The sequence below is a fragment of the Protopterus annectens genome, chromosome 7.part0 (assembly GCF_019279795.1).
Source record: "Protopterus annectens isolate FY-2018-M chromosome 7.part0, PAN1.0, whole genome shotgun sequence".
NCBI classification, from domain to species: Eukaryota; Metazoa; Chordata; order Ceratodontiformes; family Protopteridae; genus Protopterus; species Protopterus annectens.
Window position 1 is genome coordinate 1,152,156,974 of NC_056739.1, and position 26,511 is coordinate 1,152,183,484.

At 44.0% G+C, this 26,511-nt stretch overlaps 1 protein-coding gene across 3 annotated transcripts in view; it reads right to left on the reverse strand.

Annotated features, from left to right (window-relative positions):
* Window positions 1-26,511, reverse strand: part of BBS4 (Bardet-Biedl syndrome 4) — a 1,226,477-nt gene that overhangs the window by 732,421 nt on the left and 467,545 nt on the right. For all 3 annotated transcript variants that reach the window (XM_044077733.1, XM_044077734.1, XM_044077735.1), the window contains exon 8: window positions 8,509-8,636. In XM_044077733.1, the coding sequence (XP_043933668.1) occupies window positions 8,509-8,636 (128 nt within the window). The remainder of the gene's footprint in view (window positions 1-8,508; window positions 8,637-26,511) is intronic.

Sequence of the window (26,511 nt, forward strand, 5' to 3'; positions counted from 1 at the left end):
GCTTCCTACTAATTCTGTTGCTTCCTGTTTCCTTTCTGTTTCCTCAGGGAGGAGCAATGCGCATACCAGCAGAAACACGCTCACAGTGGCTTACATGTGCGCACACATGCTTACACGGTTTAGAATCGTCTTATTCGGATTAAAATGCGCACACACCAGCGCAAACAGTCTTACAAATCTGCCAACAGGCTCCCACATGCTCAGTCTGCCTTACAAGCGTGCAAACTGCCCTACTCACGCCTCATGGTGCGCTGCGATGCACGCCAACAAGAAACTTTGGTGTAAGCAACAGTGTACACCTTCCATTTCTTGACTTTCCCATGCTTATCTTGTGGCACTCCTCTTTCCATGATATGTGTCTGACATCTGTCATGTAACACTGACCTCCAATGAACTGCATTTCTTTCTGCCATTCCCCCCTGTGATGTCACCTATCTCCTACTCTATTCCTCCCCCTTATGTATCTCTTACACTACCCAGAATGTGCTCATTTGCTATGTGACCGTGGTATTCAGTATCCTAACACTCATTTACATCAGATTGCCTACTAATGCTTAGTTACATGTCTTAGACTCAGCTTCCCCCCTTAGCAACCACTAAACAGTGGCCATGTTGTTTTTGGTCTGCTGGTCCCTGCATTGTAAATCCATGTATTGCATAAAACCCACATTTGTGGGTTTATAACCTTCATTTTTATGTTTTATATAGTGCAGCCCGTTTGCGCGGGGCTGCGCTGCATTTAAATTATTTATTTCTTATATTTGCATCGGGGTACCTTGCCAATGGCCACATATTTGGCCATTGGCATGCTGCCTGACACATATGCACCCTTTATTTGGAGCTGACATGGCTCCATTGTGTTATTGCGAAAGCGTGCTCAGTTGTCAACTGAGTACATTTCTGCAGCTAAAACTCTTACACAGGCTGCTTTGGGCTTCCTGGATCGCTAATCTACCTCATTTGCATGCCTTTCGGCTGCAAGTGAGGTGATTAGCATATCCACGCCCACTCCGTGTAAGAGACGTTTTAGCTGGTCTCTTATATGGAATTTCGGGCTGTTCCTGGATTGCGAGGTCTGCAGGGAGTCTTACACTACTCTTAGACTCCGTGCAAGCCTTCGTGAATCCTGCCCGCTTTCTATTCCTATGAATTGTTTTTTTTTTACTTTTCACTCTGCATTGCATTAAACATATAAAAGTGTTCTTAAAAGGCAGCTGCTCTCTTCTTAAATCGGGTTATGTTTCAAAGGAGTCTTTGGACCAGCCCACCTATCTGTTTACCAAACGGTAAATAAATATATGCTCTGAGGTTAAGAAACACACTATTAAAATTAACAGTGGTACTAATTTAATACTCAGAAAAATGATAGAGAAAGAGATTTATCCAAATAAATTACTTCATGTCAGCTTTTATCAAGCACCCAGCACTTGAAAGAACACTTCAAAACTTGGAATACTTACAGCTGACCATAGGACACAATCAGTTTTCTAGTGAGTGGAAGTGCAGAGACCAATGAGGCATAACCCACCACTGCTAACACAAGTCAAGGAAGGGACTGCATGATAAAATGCACTAGTGATGCCATAAATGCATCATACTGTATATGCTCCATGCAGCTTTAAAAAGATGTTATGTACTCACCATAACATTCCATGTTTGTTGTCCATAATCTCACCTTTATTCTTGCTAGTTGGGTTTGGAACGGAGCATCGGTTCTGACTCGGCCTTTTTACTAAAGCTTGAGAGCTTCCATTGGCTTGAGACTATACCCTATCCCGTGATGCCTAGAGAAGGTTACCCAGATCTTGTTTGCAAACCAACAAATTAGAACTCATACTTTGAACATCGTGTTAGTCATGCTTAGCCTAAGTCTTATGAGGCAAGAAGGGAACTGGAGCACATTTGTAACCAATCCAAAAATTCCTCTCGATCCTCCAGGAGCGAAGGTAGGGGTAAGGAGAGTGGGATGCAAGAATGAAGGCAAGATTATGGACAACAAACATGGAACGTTATGGTGAGTACATAACTTCTTTATGTTATGCTGTCCTATCTCACCTTCATTCTTGCTAGTTGGGACAGCGTCCCCAGCACCTTCTTTCTTGGGTGGCTCAAGAGAATAAGCTGTTCAGAACAGTAGAACCAAAGGAAACCCTGTTCCGGCAGGCCACGTCTGCTTTGCAATGAGTGATAAAGGTTTGAACCATGTGGCTGCAGCACAGATTGAGGCCATAGGTAATCTGGCCTGAAAGGCGGTTGAAGTTGACATAGGTCTTGTTGAGTGGCCTCTAATCTTTCTTGGCAATTGTTTACTCTGAGAATTATATGCATTATATGCACAAGAAATAGTGTCAGTAAGCCATTTCAAAAAAGCAACTTTTGAAACTGGTGAGCCTTTTCTGATGTCTAAGAAGGAGATGAATAATTGATCAAATTTTCTAAACTCCTTGTTTCTATGCAAGTAGAAACATAGCTGCCTGTGTACATCTAACTGGTGAAGCTTATATTCTGCCTTGTTGTCATAATTTGGAAAAAAGACAGGCAGGTCAATGGAATGATTCAAATTGGTCTCAGAACATACTTTGGGAAGGAATGAAGGATTTGCTTTAAGAGAGACTTTGTCTTTGTAAAAAACTAAACAGCGTATGGACAGAGCTTGCAGTTCTGAAACCCTCCTAGCTGAAGTAATAGCTGTCAAAAAGACAGTCTTCCAGGTTAGAAATTTTAGTTCACAGGAGGAAGCTGGCTCATATTGAGGGAGAATCAGAGTAGTCAGTACCAAACTGAAGTCCCAAGGAGGTGGTGGTTCCCTTATTGGAGGCCTTAGTAGGAATGTTCCTCTCAGGAAGGTTTTACACAATCTGTGAGACATTATTTTTGATCCCATGTCTCCTACATGGTAGATGGATATGGCAGCTAATTGTATTCATACAGTAGCTGTAGATGCACCTCTACTAGAAATCTCTGTTAAAAATTCTAAAATCGTAGTTACAGGGGCTGTGAAGTGGCCTGTGTGATTCTTGGAAGCCCAACAAGAAAACCTTTTCCATTGCTAGCATACAGTTTCCTAGTTGCAGTCTTATGGGATGAAACCAGAATGTGTCGCACTGCAGGGGATATGTCCAGAAGCCTGGCTAAGATTGGAAGGGAGCAGCCAAGCTGTGAGCTTGAGGATTTGAATAGAGGGATGGAGTGTTCCTGACTGATGGGTCAGAAGATCTGGTACCGGGTCCAAAATCCACAGCTCCTCCCGGAGATGGAGCCATAGAAAAGGGAACCAGATTTGACAAGGCAGTGGCAAAGCGATGAGAATCAGCCTGCAACTCAACACTATGGCTTTCTGTAGATCTTTGGGGATTAGTGGAAATGCATAAAGAAGTCCCTGGGGCCAGTCGTGAACAAGTGCATCCCTTGGAGACTTCCCTTGAAGGGGATCATGGCAAGGTAGCTGTTGCATTTGGAGTTCATGGACATGGCAAAGAGGTCACAGCAAGGCTGGCTCCACTTGCAAAAAATTTGGTTTGCAACTTCCTCTTTCAGGGACTGCTCATGAGGCATGAGAATTGCCCTCCTTAATTTGTCCACTACCACATTGGATTTCCCCAGGATGTGCATTGCAATCAGAAAATGTTGAGAAGATATTGTCCATTGCCATACTCTCCGAGCCTCTCAACACAGGGGGGTAGGATCTGGTTCTGCCTTGTTTGTTGATGTACCACACCATGGACATATTGTCTGTCTGTATTGCAATCGTACCTGGTGGAAGAGAGTTCTGGAATGCTTGCAATGCCAGAAGCACTGCTCTCATCTCTAGGACACTGATGTGCAAGAGGTATTCATGTTCCTGCCAAGTCCCTTGGACAGTCTGTCCCAGATAATGCCCCCCCCCACCCTATCTGGGAAGCATCCATGGTCAATGCAGCTACAGGCTGAGGGAAAGTAAATGGCCTGCCTATCTTTACCTGTGTGGACTGAAGCCACCATCATAGGTCCTTCTTGCAGGTGTCATAATGAGGATCTTGTGTGACATGGGTAACTCCTGCATGGACCACTGAGCAAAGAGTAGCCACTGTAGTACTCTCATGTGTAGATGTGCCAGTGGAACTAATATTATCACAGCTGCCATTGAACCCAGAACCTTTAGAACAAATTTTGCCTGTACTTTCTTTTTCAAGAGCAAGACTGATACTTGATGGCACAGCATTTGTACTCTTTGGTGAGGCAGTTTTGCTACCGTGTCTTTTGTGTTTAAATCTGCTCCTATGAATATGCTGTGAAGGCAACATGGCAGATTTTTCAAAATTTATAGTAATGCCCAGTTCCAAGCATAGGTGAATGGTGGTGTCTCTTGCCTTGGTCAGTAAATTCTCGATGGTGGCGGTCAGGAGCCAGTCGTCTAAGTATGGAAACACCCAGAATCCTAGACGCCTCAGGTGAGTCGTGACTACTGCCATGCATTTGGTAAACACTCTGGGGGCTGTAGTGAGACCAAAGGACAGAGCTCTGAATTGGTAATGACTGGCTCCCAGCCGGAAGCGTAGATATTTCCTGGATCGCCTGTCCATCTTTATATGGTAGTATGCATGCTGAAGATCGATGGAGCACATCCAATTGTCTCATCCCAGACAAGAGAGTATAGACTGCAGTGTCACCATCCAGAACTTTGCTTTCTTGGACTTGTTCAGTCTGCTGAGATCCAAGATGGGTCTCCAGTCCCCTATCTTCTTTGGAACTAAAAAGAACCTTGAGTAAGTTCTAGATCCAATTTGGTCTGTGGGGACTTCTTTGATTACTCTTTTTCTTAGCAATCTTTGAATCTCCAGGGTTGCTTGATCCCTTTGACAGGGTGGAATGTCTAGAACTGATCTTGATTGTGGGGTGGGGTAGAAAAGGGTATGATGTATCCCCCTGGATATTATCGACTGTACCCATTTGCCTTGAGTGATGTTTAGCCAGGCTATTGGATACAGTGACAGTCTGCCCCCGACTGCCTCCAGAGGTGGACAGATAGGCCTCCTTTCAAGAGTGCTGGAAGGGCCTGCCAGAGAACCTATCTCTGTCACCCTGATTTTGTGGATCCCCTCTGCTGCAAGGAAGGCATCTTCCATTACTGTTTCCCCCTCTGCCCCTGAGGGAAAATTCACCACGTGCATCAGGCGATGCTCTTTGGGATTTATGGATCCACATCTTCCCGCCCTTCTGGCCTTTGGGGTAAGGCCTGGTAGGGACGGAAAAACGTACTCCCACAGCAGACAGAATTTTGCCTTTTTGTTTGCACCTGGTCAGAGTCTCTTTAACTTTTGGCCCAAATAAGGATGAGCCCTCAAAAGGGGTGTTTATGAAGGAAGACTTAAAGGGCTCAGCAAACTCGCAAAGGTGCAGCCAGGAATGCCTCCTCAGGGCTATTCCTGTGCCTGCTGCCCTACTCGCTCTATTGGCTGTGTAAGAGATGAGCCACATAGAGGAGTTGATTACAGAACTTAAGGTAGCAAGCAGAGATGTCACCTTGCCTGACACCCCCGCAGCTGTAGAACCTTGGGCAGTATCTCCTAACTCCTTTAGGAGATCCCTTTGAAGTTTGGCAAAGTGGGTTAAGTAATTCAGTGACCTGAGAGTAAAGGCCGCTGATGAGATCATCTGCTTCCCTTATCTGTCCATTGTTCGAGATTCCGTATTTGGTGGATAGACAGATGAAGATGTCTCAGCTAACTCCTTTTTGGTGGCTGCCGCCACCACCATACCATCTACCAGAACACCCTTTGTCAAAAATTCCTTGTCCGATGGGGCAGTTATGAACCTGTTGGGCCTCCTCAGAACAGGTTCCACAGATTCTGGGGAGTCCCACGCCTTTCAACTTACTACACCAATGAGTTGATCGAAAGGCAGAGACACCCAAGAGGTGGAAGGTTGAGATCCAAATGCCTCCAGGTATACGGACTCATCCTCAGTAGGGGTAAGGGTCTTCCAGCCACCTCTCTGCTTCAGGATCTCTAGGATGTCTGAAAAGGAGACACCCTCAGAGGGTAAACTTGGAGACCCTTCTGAATCCTCTAAATCTGTATCTGAGGTGACAGACTCCTAGGGGGAGTCTAGATGTTTCCTCTTACAAGTTCTCTTCTGAGGGACCTCTCTGGAGGGATCCTCTGGTGAGGTTTCAAAAGAGAAAGACTCACCCAATGGGGCGGCCTGAGGCACTGGTTCTCTACTCCTGGGGGGGGGGGGTGGAACACAGGGAGGAGCCGGCTCTTTTGGAGGAAGAGTGCCTGGATCCAAGGGTGGAGCCGCCAGGGGTGACAGCATACTCCTTAACACCTCAAAGGCACCACGACCCAGGTCTGAGGGGGCCTCTGGCTCCGAAGAGCCCAGAGACTTCCCCCATACCAAGGAGATGGGCTTCAAGGCCGATGTAGGTGACAAGCTCACCTGCGCTGATGCCCTTAGAGGTAAAACCGGATCCAACAAAGGTCCGATCCAACTCTCCTCCCCCGACCTGATGGGGGAACATCCGTTCCTAGACTCTTTGACAGAAGATGGAACCGAAGAGGTCGAAGCAGAGGTCAGGGCTGAAAGCCCACAGGTAAATCTCAGACTTGACGTTTCCACCACAAAGAAATCCAAGCACTCCGGCTCTGAAACCGCTTGGGTTGGAGGAGGAAGAGAAGAAGGGGCAGTAGTAGGTGTCAATTCCACTTCCTTATGGGCTAGACTCGAAAGGATCTTGGCCAGATCCGGAGTCCGAAGCAACTTCTTGACCACCTGCTCCACATCATCTGACAGACTCCTGGAGAATCGGGAGGACGGGGCTGAGGACTTAACACTACCAGCTACTGACTGCAACAGAGGCAACTGAGGGACTGAGGATATCGGCTCCAAGGTTGAAGACTGGCTCCATCTTTGGCTCCTGGTCAGTTCAAATAAAACCTGTGGAACCAAAGGAGAAGGTTTCTTGGGCCCAAAAGCCTTTGGGTCCTAAGTTGTATCTTAAGCTACCTTTCTAGCTGGCTCAGAAGCTGGAGCCGAAGAAGAAGCTCTCTTAATAGACTTGTCATATTTAGGAGATTATGAAGGTTTTGAAGAGGTCTGGGTACCTTCTAATGCCTCGTTAAAAGGAGCTTTAAGCAAACCCCTAGCTATCAGCTTGTTTTTACATTCCTGCACAACCCTTGAACTAAAACCATGGCAGATTGAGCAGCACATGTACTTGGCCTAGGTAATAGACACAACTAGTGTGCCCGTCAGTTAAAGACATCTTCTGTGTGCAGGAGTCACCTTTTTTAAAACCTGACTGCTTAACTTTTTCACCTTCCTTGGACATAGTGGAAAAAATCAGAACACAACAACACTGTCCAGGAAAATATGAAAATATTGCTACTAGCAACTAATAAAGTATTCACTGGTAAAGTCTAGTCACTATGACAAAAATAGCAATTTGAAAACTACTCTAATTTTTTTTTTTTGTAACAAACACTATTTTTTAACAATCACGCAGGGAGAGAGGGGACTAGAGGAGAGGTCTCTAACTAGAATGACAAACTCCTCTAACCAGAGGAGACGTCTCTAAGTAAAATGACGAAACCTCTTAAGGGAAAGGAAGTAGAAAAGGGGAAGCCCTCTAACTTAAACGGGCTGAAGAAGAATAAGAACAATGAACCCTCTAACTAAAACAGATTTGATGGGTAAAATAAAACTTTAGAGACAGGATGGGGAGGTTGTACGCCTAACGACAGGGACGGCCAACCACAACAGAACCCAACAGGTGATAAATTCAACAACTAGCAACAAGTGGAAGCTAAACACTCAAATAACAATTAATGTAACAATTCTATATCAAAAAACCTCTAAGACAGCAGAAAATAGACTGAAAAAATACTTCACTTAGCCTGAGCCTAGTGAGAAGCACCGGATCTAGTTTAGCGGCAAATGAGATCTGGGTAACCTTCTCTAGGCATCATGGGAATGGGTATAGCCTCGAGCCAGTGAAAGCTCTCGAGCTTTAGTAAAAAGGCTGAGTTGGAACCGATGCTTGGTCCCGAACCCAACCAGCAAGAATGAAGGCGAGATAGGACAACATAACATCTGGTGTTTAAGAAGGAAAATGAATGGAAATGGAACATGTAGAAGTTTTAAATCTCTTGTCCGATTTAATGCTAATAGTTTTCTCTGTCAGCAAGCATCTTCTTCTGTACAGCTTCTAGATGGTAAAATTTAAACTCTACAAATTTTTAATTATTTGAGGGGGAGGGGTAAATAAACCCCCAAATGAAAATTCACAAAGACGACAGTACATAATATATATCTACAGTTAATTTTTAGTCATATATTGAAATATTGTTAATAAACCAAAGCAAAAAAAAACAAGTGTCACTCCAGTTATTAAAACTGTTGCGATCTATCACGCAACATTACTGTCAGTTCAGCCATCATAGTTCTCTGGTATTTCAAAAGAAATGGGAACGTCACTAAATCCAATTCAGCACTAATACTAGAATGCAACAGAAACAGGCTTCATACTCTACTGCTTTTTTGTAGACATCAATGGCTTTGTCCGTTTCTCCCACCAACAAATGTATCTTCCCCAGCATTAGAAAGGTCTTGTCATGTTTGCTGTACTGCAAAGCCAGGTTCAGCTGTTCCTTTGCCTGGAAAATATAGGCAGATTATCAGTGACAGACACACACAAAAACATAAGAAACAAACAGCAACCAAGTTAGAATAGCTGTACCATAAAACATCTCAAGGTTATTCATGATGCAAGTTAAGGGTAGTGAACAAAGAAATATAAGAAATGAAAGGCAACTACCTTAACAGCTGCTAGGAATAAAATGAGAAGAAACCACAGCCTTCCCTTGGACCTACACCAAGTAAAATACATGCTATAAGGATAAAATTAATGAAGAAGTGTTATGACCAAACCCAAAGGATGTTAGCATGTCACAGTGACAGAAATAAAGTGGCAAGCAGCAACCTTTCAAAGGATTTATATATGCTGTAAGATCTTAAAAAGTCACTGGAGGTAGAAAATGTCAAAACACTTTTATCTGCAGCATGAAATGAAAAACAAAAAGAAAATATAGCCAAAGTTGCTTTCACAGTTAATTCCACAAATTATTTACAATATATACACCACTTTCTACATAAGGTGACAGCTCTGTTTTTCAGTTGTTCGGAATTTGGAAACTTATGATGACAGTGACCTAACTTTTGACCAACGTTTCTATTGTTATAAAAACATCCTTCTACACTGCATAGGTTATGAACAAAGGGATTGAGTTTAGCTCTAGCAATGTCACTGTACCCCTTTACTCAACCCTCATTAGGCCAATCATTGAATATAATGCCCCCATTGGCATGTATCTGTCCAGAAACATGGAACAACTGGAACACCCACAGAGATACCTTACTAACAGGATACAAGGCCTAAAGAACATGTCATATGTGGACCGACTCAAAGCCCTATACCCGTACTCAGTATCCTACAGACTGCTAACACGTGGCCTGTGTTGGGCATACAAAAGATCCTCCGACTCATTACTGATGGATTTACTGCACATCGGCAAGTCAAATGGCATCAGAAATACTCAGCCTATGGATCCAAACCTCTTCTACAATATCAACAGAATGGTTTGGAGGGACAGATATATTTTGCAGTGGACACTGTAAATGTGGAACATACTCCTCATCCACATAAAACAAAGTTCATCCCTGTCCATTTTCAAGCACAACATAGATCTACGGATGGGAAACAGAAAATTTACCCCATGATTGCTCCCCATACTATCAATGGACAGAGACAGTTCCTAAATGCTTTATCCCATGCACGGTTTCCCTCAAACTATCTAGGGTATGATCACAGTTATTCTTATTGGGGGTAATATAGAATTATTGACCATGGAATAGCAAGGCCAATCTATAACCTAATGGGATAGGTTATTTCAAGCACAAACAGGGAAGTTGGCTAGGCTTAAAATGTCCCTCAAGGGTGGCTAGCCTAGTGCTTACCTATGAACCTATGAGAAGAAAAATGGGGTCTTATTTTGTTCATCCCCTTTTCATCGATATATCACCTGGTATGCAGCTGTAAATTTAATCTTTAGCAGTGTCAGGGGTTTATCTGAATAGCAAGTGCGTGCATGTACTTGTATGTGACTTGGTTCTGTTAAGCAGTGCATGTCGGTACACAGCAGAGTGTTTAGTGTGTATGTGCAACAGACTGTGTGCAAATGTTTGTATGTATGTATTTGCATCTGAGTGTGCCAGTGGGTTTATGTGGGTAAGGAAGTCTATCACAAGATCACCAAATAGTGATGTTGGGAAATGTTTCCTTTTCTCCACTGTTCTGTAGTCTTGAGTTACTACATATAAAGTTGTAATGGTGTGACAGGCACAACCCCCCACCACATGGGAGGGAGGCACATGCTTTTATATGTTTTCCTGTTTTTGCTTTAACTTTCCAGCAATGCATTTTATGACAGAATATGATGACATGTTTTCTACTCTTAAATGATAATACAATCACAGACACACATATATGTGCATCACACATATACACATATGTAGTGGAATACTGGCCCCCAAACAAGCACTGTGGGATCTACGGAGCTGCAGTGTTGGTATAGTGCCCTCTAATGACAGCTTTGGTGACAGTATAATTAGAGTGTTGGAACAGTGTGAAAGGAAAAACATGCATACTTGTCCATAGATCAAGTGGCCACACCTCCATCTTATAAAAGGAAGAGATCTGAAGAGGGAGAGAGAGACTGACCTGTGGCATGAGACATAGGTGAGAGGACAGATGGACAGGAAACAACCACTGTTCAAGAGCGTAGCCCTTACTGAAGAGAGATACAAGGGCTGGGGGCCTGTAACAATAGTTATACAGATTAAAAGCAGAACATCACAAACAGATGTGCTTTGATTTGTTACGGTCCAAGTTATCACATGTTGAATGAGCATAATTCACAAGCTTTTATTCTGTTTTGGACTACCTTGAATTTAAAATGCTGATGTGGAAGCGTTCAAAATTTGTCTGGAAATGCTGAACATTTTATTTTTAAAGGTAGAAGTAAAACCTAATGCATTACTTATTGCAGCTTCAATGTATTCTGTGTTGAATTTCCCTCACAAGAAAAAAAGTGGGCCAGAAACATTTGGAACAATAAGCCAACAGTGAATGATGCTATACATGTGTTCTCATTCTGCTAACTCCTCCTAAAAATACAGAATGGATAGTCTTCAGCAGGCAACGTTTGGTCAAATCCATACAAAGCTGCAATACTTTGTGTTCCTGCACTGCTGCCTGGAAGTGCTAATATAATAAGAATTAAATTTCTCCAATGTAGAAGGACAGACTTGAGTATGAGCTTGCTGAGAGATACTGCTACCTTTTTGGTAAAATTTGATTTCTGATATAACTAAAACAAAAAGGTGTAAAAATACTGAGTTACTTAGAATCTAACAAGAATGAAGAACAGAGTGGTATATTCTAAAGAAGGGATGTGCATTACAATGAGAAAGCGGTTTGAAGAAATCACCCATTCCCAAACCCTCATGGCCTCCCTGCACAATGGGAATGAATGGGCTCCCCCCTGTTGTTGATGTACCAAACCACAGACATATTGTCCATCAGAATTGCAACTGTCTCCAGAAGAAGACAGTCCTGAAAGGCTTGCAACGTGACAAGGACCACCCTCATCTCCAGTATATTTATGTGCAATTTGGTCTCTGTCATGGACCAAGTGCCTTGGACCATCTTCCCCTGGAAATGCCCCCCCACCACCATAACAGGGAAGTGTCTGTGGTCACTATGGCCATAGGTGGGGGAAGAATGAAAAGTCTTCCAAGATGGAGGTCATCTGTAATGATCCAGCATTGCAGATGACAACTCAGAGTTAACCTGACTGGGGTTGACAACGGATGGCACCAAATAGACCAATGTACCACTAGGGTCCACTTGAGATCTCACCTCAAGAACCTGGCTAGGGATACTAGAAGAATGACAGCTGACATGGATCCTACGGCCATGAGGACCAGTCCAGATGGTGGTGTTGGGGTGTCTAGCAAAATCTGAACCTGCTGTCTCAAGGACCTTATTATCTGGGGAGTGGGACTGCTATTTCTGTGATTGTGTTCAATTGCATCCCTATGAATTTGATATCCTCTACAGGAGCCATCATGGATTCACAGTGTTCACTGTGATTACCAGGTGATGGAACAGGTGCAACATAACTTGAACAGCCTGAAGCAGTTGATTGGTTGCAGGTGCTGTTAGAAGACAATCATCCAGGTAAGGAAACACATGGAATCTTTGCAGATGGAGGTGAGCTGCAACCACTGCCATGCATTTGGTGAAAATCCAGGGGGCAATGGTGAGACCAAAGGGCAGTGCTCTGAACTGGTAATGACTGGCCCCCAGTCTGAAGTGCAGAAATCTCCTGGCGTGAATGTCTACTTTGATGTGATAGTATGTGTCCTGGAGATCTACAGAGTACATCCAGTCATCCTTGAGCAGAAGTGGCAGAATGGACTGTACCATAACCATGCAGAATGTTGACTTCTTTACAAATAAATTCAAACTGCTCAGATCCAAGATGGGTCGTAGGTCCCCTGTCTTCTTTGGCACCAAAAAGAAGCATGAGTAAGTTCTGCATCCTAGTTGTTCAGTTGGGGCCTGCTGGATGACTCTTTTTGTCTAGAAGTTTTTAAACGTTTAGAAGGGCACTCTCCCTCTGACTGATTGTCATGTCAGGGAGATATGTCTCAGAACTGGGAGGGGGAAGGGAATGGGAATATAGTAACCTCTAGAAATTATATTTAACACCCAGGTGTCACTTGTTATGCTTGTCCAGGCTTCTGGATGCAATAAGAGTCTGCCACAACTGCCTCCAGAGTAGGACAGCCAGGCACAGCACTTCAGGAGTGCTGAAAGGGCCTGTCAGATAAAGGTTCCCTTGAGCCCTGATTTTTGTGGACCCCCTCTTTCTCTGGTCCAACATCTACCATTGAATCCTCTCCCTCTGCCTCTAGAAGAGGATTCATCTTGCAAATCAGGAAAAGGCCCTTGGGACTTAGAGAGCTACATCTTCTTCCCACTCTGTTGGTTTCTGCAGAAGGTTTAATGGGGGGAAGAAAGCTTGATCCCTATTGGCAGATAAGGTCTCACCTTCCTGTTAGCTGTGGGTGAGAGTCTCTTTTACTGATGACCCAAACAAGGAGGAACTGTCAAAGAGGTAATTAATGAACGACTCCTTAAAGGGATCAGCAAACCTGCACAGCCTCATCCAGGGATGTCTCCTGAGGGCTATGCATGAACCAGCTACTCATGAGGTTCCTTTTGTGGGAAATTAACCTCAAAGAGGAGTTAGCAATGGAGGACACAGTGATCAGTTGGGGAGAAACCTTTTTAAAGTCCTCCTCTGACAGTGAGTGCATCTGAGAGGTACTGATTTCCTTAATGAGATATCTCTGAAGACACATGAAGTGTACCAAGTAATTCAAAGCTCTCAGCATAAAAATGTCCAAGGCATACACAAACTTCTCATGCCTATCCAAAGCCCAAGACTCCTTGTTTGAGGGATGAACAGTGGAGCTCTGCTCTGTGAACTCCTCCTTGGTGACTGCCAAAACCACAATGGCATTAAATGGGACACCTTTACTCCAAAAAGGGTGGTCACTGGGAGGACTAAGATATTTGTCCACACATTTGGGAATTGGCTCCATGGTGTCAAGCTCCTTCCAAGCTCAGCAGAAGATAAAGTCAATAAGCTGGTCCGCTGGGGGAGTCACCTAGGATGCAGATGGGCCGATCCCAAATGCCTCCAGGAACACTGACTGCTCTGAGGAAGGTTTTGGGAAGACCATCCACCCTTTTGCTTCAGAATTTCTGATTTATTCCTGAAGAAACTATAATCAGGTGGAGATTGGAGGGACCCTTCCCCTTCACAGAAATCACTGTCCTCTGTCAACAACTCAAAAAGGAGTCTAGGTGCTTCCTCTTGCACCAGCGCTTCTGAGGGACCTCCTCTGCAGGCTACTTGGGAGATGTCTCAGAAGACAGGGGGACGCCCTTGCTGAGAGGTAGGCTGGAGGCTCTCCAAGAGGGCTGACCATGGATTGGACAAATGGAAGCAAAGCCCTGATCTGCAGGGGACTGGGTAGGACCTGCAGAAGAAGGGCCATGTCTTGAGGTGTGGAGAATACTCTCTCTGCCACCTGGAAGGCTGACTATGCCTGAAGAACTTGCCCTCCCACCCCAAGAGCAAAGCCACCAAGGAAGAAAAGGCCAAGGTCATCCCAGATCCAACACCTGCAGAAGGCACCGATCCCAAGCTTTTGAAGGCAGAGGCCCCCAGGGGAAGGGATGGCTCCAAAAAAGTTGGAGTTGACACCAGCTCCGAGGACTTGGCGCCAATACTTCCCATCCAAGACCTGCTCCATTCCGACAAAATCAGTGCTGAGCCAGTCAAGGGCACTGTTGGAGTTGAAGAAATGGATATTCTTCGCTCCAGCAACCGAAGGTCAGATTGGAGAAGGAGGCTGCGGAATCGACTTTGGTATACTCTCGGATCCAGCATGGGTCAGAGAAGGCAAAATCCCCAGCTGGATCTGGGCTTTGAGGAAAACTCCTCATCATCCAATCCATACTGGAGTGGAACAGCCGAGGAAACAGAGGAATGGGTTGAGCTGACTAGTGATAGGCTGGGCTGGATGGTCAGGACAGATGAGGGAGATTTACTCTGACGCAGAGTATGGCTCCAATCTGGGCATGTCTGACCCAATGGAGTCCACTTCAGAGAAGAAGAGCTGTGGATCTGAATTCTCTCCACTGGTTCTGACTGACTGCTCAGACCCAAAGTCTGAGGGTCTAGGAGAGAGACTGGCTTGGTTGACACCTGCTCTACTGGATCCAAGGGCCCTCTGAGATCTGGACAGAATCGAGTACAGGACGGAGCCAAAAATGGTGAATCTGACATCCTTCTCTGCTTATCAGCAGCAGAAGCTGTTGTCCCCTGAAAAACTGAGGGAGGCACGCTTCCTCAGGACAGGGGTCTGGGCTCCAGAAGCTGGGAGAAGACCTCTTAAGATAGGTTTATTTCATTGATCAGCGAGGTCTCGAGGACTGAAGGTCAAGCAGATATCACACAGCATCTGCAAGTGCCCTGGACCCAAGCAATACACACACCTCTTGTGGGCATCCAACTGGGAAATCTTATGCCCACAAGAGGCACACCTCTTAAAACCAGAGGGTTTATCAGAACCCACCGGCTTGACAGACATGCTTAATATAGAGCACACAAGCACAACTCTCTCAAACATGCACTATACACTAAGCTACTAAACTTTTTTTTTAAAGTGAAAGAGAAAGAGAAAAGGAAAGGAGAGGTGAAAGTCAGGAAAGAACCCTAAAGCAAGTGAAAAACTAATGGACAGGCAAGGCTACTTTAGAAGGGAGGAGAGGTTAACACTACAGGTAAAGACAGGCTATAACACTAACTGGGAGAGAAAATTATCTAATAAGACTATAGAAAAACAAGCAAAAAATTACTTAGCTGAATGGTGGCTCCAAATCGCTTCTGTGTTGTAAGGTCGCAAACGAGATCTGAGGTTTGAAGAGGACTGAGGCATTATGGGAGAGGTATGAGTTTGAGGCTCGTATCATATATCTTGAAGAATTGGCCAAGATGGATCTGAGGAAAGATCTGAAGACCTATTCATGATGCGTAATGAAATGGACAACATCAGATCTAATGTTAAAAAAAAATCTTAAGTTGACTGATCAGAAAAGTAAAGCATTTGCTTTCCTTTTGCCATTGGTTTAGTTTCAGCCACCTTCTTCTTTTTTAGTTTTGACATGTAAAAATAAGTTATGTACTCACCATAACATTCCATGTGAGTTGTTCATCTCGTCTTCATTCTTTACTGATGGGTTCGGAGCCGATCCATCAGCTCCGGTATGGCCGTTTGCAAAGCTCGCAGTTTACCAGTAGCTTGAGGTCAAGCCCCTTATCCCATGATGCATGGAGAATTACCTCAGATCTTGTTTGCTGTGTGTACTATAGCCATAATAACTGAGCTATGCTCCCAAGGATCGGAAGAAGAATTGAGCAACCAGGATGAGACCAACCTCTAGGTCAACTATCAGCCAGGAAGGGGAAGGAGGGAGGGACGTAAGAATGAAGGTGAGATGAACAACTCACATGGAACATTATGGTGAGCACTGAGTACATAACTTCTTAATGTGAAGTTGTTTAATCTCACCATTCATTCTTTACTGATGGGTAGTGTTCCTAGCACTATCAATCTCGAGTGGCTCATGGGAGTACATTCCTCAGGACCGTAGACACAAAAGAAGCCCTTTGCCTGGAGGCCTTATCAACTTTGTAATGAGTGAAATGTATGAGGTTTAGACCAAGTGGCTGCAGCACAAATGTTATCAAGGGGCAATTTGGCTTGGAACGCAGAAGCTGTAGAAACTGCTCTGGTTGAGTGAGCTTTAATCTTGTGTAGTAAGGGTATATTAGCAGCTGAATAAACAAAGGTGATACAATCAGATAGCCATTTAGAAATGTTGTTTTAGCCTCTGGTCTACCCTTTCTGGCTTCAGAGAATGACAGTAAGAGCTGGTCTAATTTCCTAATATCTTTTGTTCTGTCCAAATAAAATCTGAGCTGTCTGTGAACGTCAAGTTTGTGCAGCATATATTCCAATTTATTGGAATGGTTAGGGAAGAAGTCTGGTAACTCAATGACTTGGTTGATATTAGATTATGAACAAACTTTGGGCAAAAAGGAGGGATTTGTCCTAAGAGATACTCTATCAGCATGGAAAATCAAATAAGGAGGGCTGATAGATAAAGCTTGAAGTTCTGACACTCTGCGGGCAGAAGTAATAGCTACCATAAATATGGTTTTCACGACAAAATTTTGAGATCACAAGATGATGCTGGTTCAAGCAGGGGGAGAATTATACGAGACAGCATAAAGTTTAGATTCCAAGGAGAATAAGGAGTTTTCACTGGAGGCCTCACGTGAAAGGTTCCTTTGAGAAAGGCCTTGGACAACTTGTGGGACATTATGTTTAGCCCGTCAGCTCCGAGATGAAAGTTAGATATAGCAGCCAACTGAACCCGAACTGTTGTGGCTGCCGGTTCCATATTAAAGATCATAGTCAAGAATTCTAGTATGGACGTCAAGGGAGCTTGATAAGGATCAATGTTCTGCTTAGAGGCCCATATGGAGAATCTCTTCCACTTAATAAGATATAATCTTCTAGGGGACGGCTTATGGGAAGACAAAATAATCTGTTTTCTCTCATTGGAAGAGTTATGAAGCCTAGCTATGAGGGGAACTGGAGCAGCCAAGCGGTCAGCTTCAGTGACTGCAAGGAAGGATGGAGGTCCCCCGACGTATGTGTCAGAAGGTCTGGAACTGGGTCCAGAATCCATGGATCCTCCAAGAGATGTTGATGAAGAAATGGGAACCAAATCTGCCAAGGCCAATGAGGGGCTATAAGAATGATGGTCCTTCCCAGTGATTTTGCTTTCTGTAGAAATCTGGGTATCAATGGGATAGGAGGAAATGCATAGAGGAGACCCAGGGGCTAATCGTGTATGAGTGCGTCTCTCGGGGATTCTCCAGGAGGAGGAATCAGGGCAAAGTAGCTTCTGCATTTCGTGTTGATGTGGCTGGCAAAAAGATCACAGCAAGGCTGGTCCCATTTATGGAAAATCCTGTCCGCAATCTCTTTCTTGAGGGACCACTCATGTGGCAACAAGATTGCCCTGCTCAGTTTATCTGCTATCACGTTGGACCTCCCCGGGATGTGATTTGCCAACAGAAAGCACTGGGAGGAAACAGCCCACTGCCAAACTCTGAGGGCTTCTTGGCAAAGGGGGTAAGACTTGGTTCCGCCTTGCTTGTTCAAGTACCAGACTACTGACATGTTGTCTGTCTGAACTGCAATCGTTCCTAGAGGAATAGAGTCCTGGAAGTACTGCAATGCCAGAAGTAATGCTCTCATCTCCAGAACACTGATATGCAAATGTGACTCTTGATCCGTCCCTGTGCCTTAGGCAGTCTTTCCCTGAAAATGCCCCCCCACCCTATCAGAGAAGTGTCCGTGGTCACAGTGGCTATTGTGGTGGGTAGTACAAAGGGACATCTTATGGTTACATGAAGAGACGTCACCCACCACTGGAGATCTCTCTTGTAAAAGTTCATAATTCAAATTGTGTGATTCACTGGAAGTTCCTGATAAGACCATTGAGTGAACAACAGCCATTGAAGAATCCGCATATGCATCCTTGCTAATGGTATGGCCAAGATCACTGCAACCATCAAACCCAATACTTTTAGAACTTCTGCAGCAAGTGCTCTGTCTTTCGATACCAATGTGCTGACATGCTGGTGAAGAAGAAATACTCTCTCGATTGGTAGTCTTAGAGTGGTGGTTGAAGTGTTTAACTCTGCTCCTATAAAAACAATATGCTGCAATGGCAACAAGGCAGACTTTTCTGAGTTGACTGTAATGTCTAAGTGATTGCAGAGTGTCAGAGTTTATTCCCTTGCCTGAATCAGTTGATGCCTGGTGGTGGAGGTAAGGAGCCAATCGTCTAGGTATGGAAACACCTGGAATCCTAAATGTCTCCGGTGAGCCGTGACCACTGCCATGCATTTGGTAAACACTCTGGGGTCTGAACTGAGACCAAAGGGCAGGGCTCAAAATTGATAATGACTGGCTCCCAGCCTGAAATGCAGGTGATCACTGGATGGCCTGGCCATTTTTATGTGGTAGTATGCATCCTTGAGATCTATTGAACACATCTAATTGTCTTTCCCTAAAAAGGGAAGTATAGACTGTAGCATGACCATCCGGAACTTTTCTTTCTTCACAAATTGGTTGAGTCTGCTGAGGTCCAAAATAGGCCTCCAGTCCCCTGTTTTCTTTGGAACCAAAAAGAACTTTGAGTAAGTTCTGAATCCTGATTGGTCTGCTAGGACTGGCTGGATGACTCTTTCTTCTAGCAACTTGTGGACCTCTATAGTTGCTTGTTCCCTGTAACTGGGTGGAACGTCCGGGATTCTCCTTGCGGGCAGGGGGGTGTGTGGAAAAAGGTATGAAATACCCTCTGGAAATGATACTTTGTACCCAGCTGTCTTTTGTTATATCTTGCCAGGCATCTGGGTACAAGATAAGTGACCCCCGACTGCCTCCAGAGCAGGACAGTCGGGCCTCCTTTCAGGAGCGCTGATAGGACTGACCAGAGAAGTGATCTCTGTCACCCTGGTGTTGAGGACCCCCTCTGCCATGAGGGCGTCATCTTCCATTATTACCTTCTCCTCTGCCCCTAGAGGGGTTCACCACATGTATCCTGAAAGGCTCCTTGGGCTTTCCAGAACCACATCTTTCCTCTCCTTTGCCCTTTAGGGTAAGGCCGAGTACGGGTGGAAAAATGGACTCAGACGGCAGACGGAGTCTTTCCCTCCTGTTCACACCTGGTCAAAGTTTCCTTCACTTTCGGCCCAAAAAGGGATGAGCCATCTAAAGTGGTGTTCACGAATGAAGACTTAAAGGGCTCCGCGAAGGAACACAAGCACATCCAGGAATGTCTTCTGAGAGCAATTCCTGTACCTGCTGCCCTACTCGTTCCATCAGCTGCATATGATATGAGACGCATGGATGAGTTAACAATAGAGTTTAGGGTAGCAAGCTGGGTGGCAACTTTGTCAGAGGCCCCTACAGCTACAGTACCCTGAAGAGAATCTCCCATCTCCTTAAGATCTCTTTGCAACCTAGTGAAATGGGTCAAATAGTTCAGTGAATGGAGTGTAATGGTTGCTGGACTATACATGCATTTCCCATATCTATCCATGATCCTAAACTCTCTATTAAGAAGATGAATAGACGAGGAAGTCTCAGACATTTCCTTTTTGGTGGCCGCCGCCACCACCAAGGCATCAACAGGGACTCCTTTGGACAAAAAGGTTTTATATATTGGAGCAGAAATAAACTTATTAGGCCTCCGAGGAACAGGCTCCATGGACTCTAATGACTCCCATGCCCTCCGAGAGACCAGCTTCATGAGCTCATTGAAGGGTGGAGACACCCAAAAGGTGGAGGTTGAGACCCGAAACCCTTCAGGAAAACTGACTCGTCCTCAGAAGGGCTTTTGGACTGCCAATCACCCCTCTGCCTAAGGATCTCAAGTATCTCTGCAAAGGAGATATCCTCAGAGGGGGACCGTGGGGACCCTTCTGACTCATCCAAGTCAGTGTCAGATGTTAAAGACTCCTGTGGGGAGTCCAAGTGTATCCTCTTGCACAATCTCTTCCTGGGGACCTCCTCAGTGGGAGCCTCTGGGGAGGTCTCAGAAGAGCAGGGCGCACCCTGTGGGGCTACCTGAGGCTCAGGTCTCTATACCTAGCCTGGACGATGGAAGCAGAAGTGGACACAGGTGCTTTGGGGATGAGGAAGCAAGACCTGGAGTCAAGGATGTCTTGGTGGACAAGGCTCTCCTCATGGCTTCGAAGGCATTACAGCTTCGATGAGAAGTCATCGACGGACCCAAGGGAACTGCCAACCCCTCCCACACTGAGGGCTCTGGCTCCGAGCCAGAGGTAGAAGCCGAGCTCATCCGAGCCGAAACCCGGAGAGGAAGAGTCGGCACCAACAAGTCAGTGCAACTATCCTACCCAGACCTGACAGGAGAGTGTCGGCTCCTAGAGTCCCTGGTCGGCGCCGAGGATGTCAGAGTAGATGGAACTGAGTACATTGGAGCAGGTCACGGCTCCAAAGGGTCCACGATCAACAGGTCAGCTCCCTCTGGCTCTGAAGGTCCGGTACGGCTCGGAGGAGGAGCAGTCAAGTCAGGGGTAGTGGTCTTCGGTTCCGACACTAGGGTCGGAGCCAACAACAATTTAGGAAGGCCTGGTGCCCATAAAAGCTTCTGCACCAATCGGTCCATATCCAAATCCGACAGGCTGACAGAAGACCTAGAAGAATGCACCGATGGTGCTGACTGAAGTAATGGAGATAGAGGCCTCTCAGATACCGGCTCCAGAGCTGTGGGCCAGTTTTGAAAAGAAAAGACAGTCAGCTCCGAGGTCTATGGAGCCGATGTCACAGGATCTTTCACTTTTTTGATTTCTTTGACAGTTTTGGAGTCCTTAGAGTCCCCTGAAGATTTAGAGGACTTGGAGGACTTACTGGCCATATCCTGGTCACTCAATGCTTCATGAAACAGATGCTTCAACAAGCCTCTATTGACTAACTTTCTTTTCCTCTCCAGTAACACCCTAGAGGAAAAAGAGTGACAAATACTGCAAGACTCCTGTAAATGGACAGCTCCTAAGCAGTAAATGCATGTTATATGGCCATCAGTCGCCAACATTTTTTGCCCGCAGTCTGGATACTTTTTAAACTCAGACTTTGGATGCTTATCCTTGTCATCAGCCATATCCAATAATCAAAATGCCTTAGGCTTAAACACAGAACACAAGCACACAAAAAGCCTAAGAAAAAAATACTCAATATATATATATATATATATATATATATATATATATATATATATATATATACTACTGAAGAACCACACCTAGGCTCTAAAAATACACCACACAAATAAGCCTAGAAGAAGCCAAAAGTACAACTATGCTCTAAACTGTACAGAGAACACACACACTGCAAACAATGGCCCAAAAAAAAAAGGCCAACGCCAAGCTAAATATATATATATATATATATATATATATATATATATATATATATATATATATCGTTATAAGCTATGTAAAATGCAGAAAGATCTAAACTAGGCCAAAAACATGAGGCCAATAAAACTACACTAAGTAACACACGGGAAAAGGGGAGCTTTTAAGAAGCTGCACAAGACTACATTAACAACTATTTAGAAAGAATAGAAAAATATTTTGAAATAACTTGCAAAATACGGTTTGAAGAAATATCGGCTCGAGCAAAAACTGGAACTTCTGATCAGTGCCGCGGCAAACTAGATCTGAGGTAATTCTCAGTGCATCATGGGATAAGGGGCTTGGCCTTGAGCTACTGGTAAATCTCGAGTTTTGCAAACGGCCGTACTGGAGCCGATGGATTGGCTCCGAACCCATTAGTAAAGAATGAATGGCGAGATTGAACAACTTCACATTTAATGTTATATACATCGATTATCACTGCTGAGATGACAAGTGGACCCCATGGCAAAAAAAAAAAAAAATGGGAAAGGGGTTGTGGATGGATGGGCATATATACATTGAACGCAAAATTCTTTTACACTGAAATTTAATCATAGCACTTTATTTCCATTATTACAAAAATGAAATAAGTATTAATTCAAGAAGAGTGTATAATTAAAAAAATCATCTGACAATGTCCAGATGCCATTCAAATAGCCACTGTTATTATCTTAATAATAACAAGTCATCAATTTGAGAGGCTGCTGCTTCTGGTGTGATGCAAAACTACCAATCAAAAGTTTCATATTACTTCCTCTCAATACATTACTAGACAAGAAATGGAAAATAAGGGCTAACAATTTCTTCTCAGCAATTCTCATTGTGTTTTACAGCTATTGCTTTCTAGACAGAACTGGATTTTTCCATTTCTCTTCTGGATTTCTCATGAGAACATAAACACCATCACAACTAAACTTTCTCAAAGCAAAACTTCAATGCCATTGCAATATGTGTGGAAAAGTACAGCAATATGGCAGAATGTCTTACTTTACACTGTTTAATGAAGAAGAGACTGCATCTCCTTCATATTTGCAAATATGTTCACTAATAAAATGTATATAAATGTGTTTCTTTCACACAGCAGTCTAAACATACAGTTATATTAATATATAGAGAATGCTTCAATTTTCATACAAGTCAAGCTACATACCATAACAAACAATATGCAGTCAGGTATTTTTCCAACTCTCTGGGGACACCAATTCCCAGTTCCACTGAAGCTATCAGTCAACCCATGGGCACTGGTGTCAACTTCAATACCTGACTTGTGGTAGATAGCCTTGTCCTCAATCATTCTGGCATCAACCTTGCCAAAGGCATTGATGTTTCTGATCTTTGCTCTTTCAAGGCTACTGCTCCCAACATCATTGATCATTAACCTGCTGGGGGCCATCATTGATCCAGCTTTCTTTAGTTTCATGTATCACATCCTCAGAGCCTCAGATCAAGGCTATAAGCCCCCCTAATCAAGAATCATATGCAATGGACAGACTGGGAAACTATGTATTTTCATCCTCCACTTTCTCCTTAAGGGTGTTAAACTACATGGTACATATACTGAAGTTCCAGAAGGAATTAAATGATGAAACTGCTCACACTCTACAAAGGTTGCCAGCCTCTGACCTGAAAAAACTTAGCTCTACTCTGAAATGTCAACCACTGGCTCTGTGTCCAGACTATGCATCTTGCAGACAGCACCGTGAATGGCTCATCGACAGTAGCAGGCATAGGAATTGTGGTCTGTTGTCATGTCTATCCCCATTTGACTGAATTGACTGAAAACACCAAAGCTGAATTCATGAATGCCCCCCTAGATGACACCTTATTGTTCAGACCAACTGTAAAAGTTCAGTGAGACGTTCAGCAGAAAGAGGGCAATATGCACTCTAAGACTGGAATAAAGTTTCAAACTCTTCCACATCTGTTTTCTTGTAATCAGTAGAGCCCATATCAGCTTTAGTTTCAGTATTCCCAACAGAATAACTTGTGAGGTCATGGCAAGCACTGCAGAAGATGATGAAATCTCCAGAAAACTAAAGCTCCCAAAAAGAGGCGGAGGAGGTTTTCAGTAGAACAATCAGGAGTGCCATGGCCCTTCTTTGAGAGGACAGAAGTCCACTCTCTGAGTGACCTGTTTGAAATTATTCACTTTGAAGGCAGTTCAGGGGTCATCTGTCCCAACATCAGACTATGTGGCTGGCCATCCCACTCAACAGATGAGCCACAAACATAGTATCCATAGGCTGTTCTATCACCTTTATGACCACTCCTAAAACTGCAGTCAGTCCACCACCTGGAAATCCCACACTGACAAAAGCAGTAGCCAGATTACAGGCACAGTCTGCTCAAACAAAACAGCCAACAAAGAAGTTCTGCCACAACAGAAAGGTCTAGAATTTTGCTTAAGGTTATCTTTAGTTTCCAAAAAGGCAAAGCACCTCAGGCTCGTTCTCAATTTGAGTGGCCTAAATCAACACACCAACAAAGAGCCTTTTCACATAGCTATAGTACAGTCTATCTTTGCTCTAGCTATCCAAAAGAGACTATATGTGCTTTTTTAACCTCCAGGGTGCATACCTCAGCATTAAAATTGCCAAAGAGTCTAGTAGGTTCCTCCAGTTCCAGATAAGACACATACATTTTCAGTTCTGGATACTGCTATTAAGCTTCACCACATGTCAGTAGTGGCAATGGCACTTAACTCCAGGGCGCCAAAGTGTTTCCTTACTCAGACAGCTTGATCCCAGTGGCGCCAGCTGTCTATAGTCTTCTTGCCTGTAAAGATTCACATCTCAATCTATTCCACTCTTTGGGTGTAACAGTAAACTTTGCAAAATCTCAGATGATGCTCACTCAGTTTATCAGTTTTCATAAGCAGCATTTCTGGTCAGTCTGTCTTGCCAAAACCTTTCTTCCAGTGGACAAAATTTGGTCCATATAATCAAAAGTACTGCAACTGACTCCAAATGATTCTGCCATGACCGCCTTATATTTTTGAGCATTAGGCCTGACTCTCATTCATACTGCCTCATGACAGATTTCAAAATGGGTACTCAGTGGAACTACAAAGTTCAATGGGACGAGCTTTCAAGTCTGCTGAATGCTTAGATCAAGATATCCAGGGAGTGCATCTTGTATGATAGACTGCAAATCCAGTCCCTCTCTGGACAGACCTTTCCAAGCCTTTATTCCCCTGGTAGCCAAAACTATGAATGTTTCTGCTCTAGGGTGGGAGGCATTATTTAGAAGATATGGCCCAAGGCACATGGTCAACCCAAAAGGCCAGTCTGCACATTGGCATTTGGGAAGTGTGGGCCATCCTCCTTCTCTTCCTCTTAAAGGTGTTCCAAGGACTCTCTTTCCTCTAGTGCAACTGCCATCCACTCTGACAACATGGCAATAGTTTGTCTATATGCAAGCAGGGCTTAACTCATTCCTATCCCCTGGGTTGGAAAGCCATAACAGTATGAAAGAGGGACTTTCCTTCTAATCATGTTCTTGTTGCCTCTCATATCCTAGAACAAGCTAACTCTCTTATGGACCAGCTCAGCCACTGTCTGCTGATACCACTTGAATGGGTTCATGGTAAAATAGTAGTACAGACTCTGTTCTTTCATTGGGGAAGTCTTACTGTAACTTATCTGTGTCCTCTTACCAACTATAAATTGCACCTATTCCTCCCTTGAGAGAAGCTCCATAGATGCACTCATCCAGAAGTGCTCCACAGGACTCCTTTGTGCCTTTCACACTCCCTCTTATTTCCAAACTTCTACAGAAGTTCTCATCTTGAAGGCCAAAGCATTCCTAACAGCTTCTTCTGCCCCCTGAAAAAAGTGGTTCCCCCTGCAATGTCTTCACCTTTTGGACTGGTCTCTCCCTCTAAGATTTACAAGAATCAACTAACTCACCCATTTGGCAAATGTTGCCCAGACCTTCACTCCCACAGGTTAAACATTTGGTGTCTCCAGTTTCCATCCCAGATAAGAATACTTTGTACCATAAGACAGCAGTCCATATTCTTATGTCTGCACTAAAACCTTGCATAAGGAGCACTTACAGATGTAAAATGAGACATTTTTCTTTATGGGCCAATGCCAGGGGATTGGATTGTTTGCAGTTCCTGTCCCTAGCATTTTGGAGTGTATGTTACATTTTTCAACTCCAGTTCTAGTGTTTTTTCGATTAAGGTACACATAGCAGCTATATTATAATATAATTATATATATATATATATATATATATATATATATATATATATATATATACAAATAATATAATTATAATTATCCTAAAATGTTGACTCTCTTTCATTAGTGCTGCTAAAAATCTGCTAAACCTTTCAGAAGGGCACCTTTCCTGGTCTTCACCAAGTCAAGTCTAAAGTTCCTTTTTGGGACCTGTACTTTGTCAGTGAGAAGCTCACCCTATGTGTTTTTGAGTCCGATTTATCTGTGGATTTAGAATGTTTTCCATGAAAAACTCTCTTCCTAGTTGCTATTACCTAAAATGGAAGGACTTCTGAGCTACAAACATTGTGAGTGAACCCTCTGTATCTCATTTATCAAAAAGACACAGTATCCATGAGGATGAATTCTTCCTTCATGCCGAAAGAGACCAAGGCCACCAACATTAATCAATAAACTGATATTCCTATCTTTCTTCATATTACATTAATCATTGGGAATACCTGCTTCATAGCATGGATTTTAACAGGCAACAGAGAGTTTTAGTAGACAAAGCAAAATCCATAAGGAACGAGTCTCGG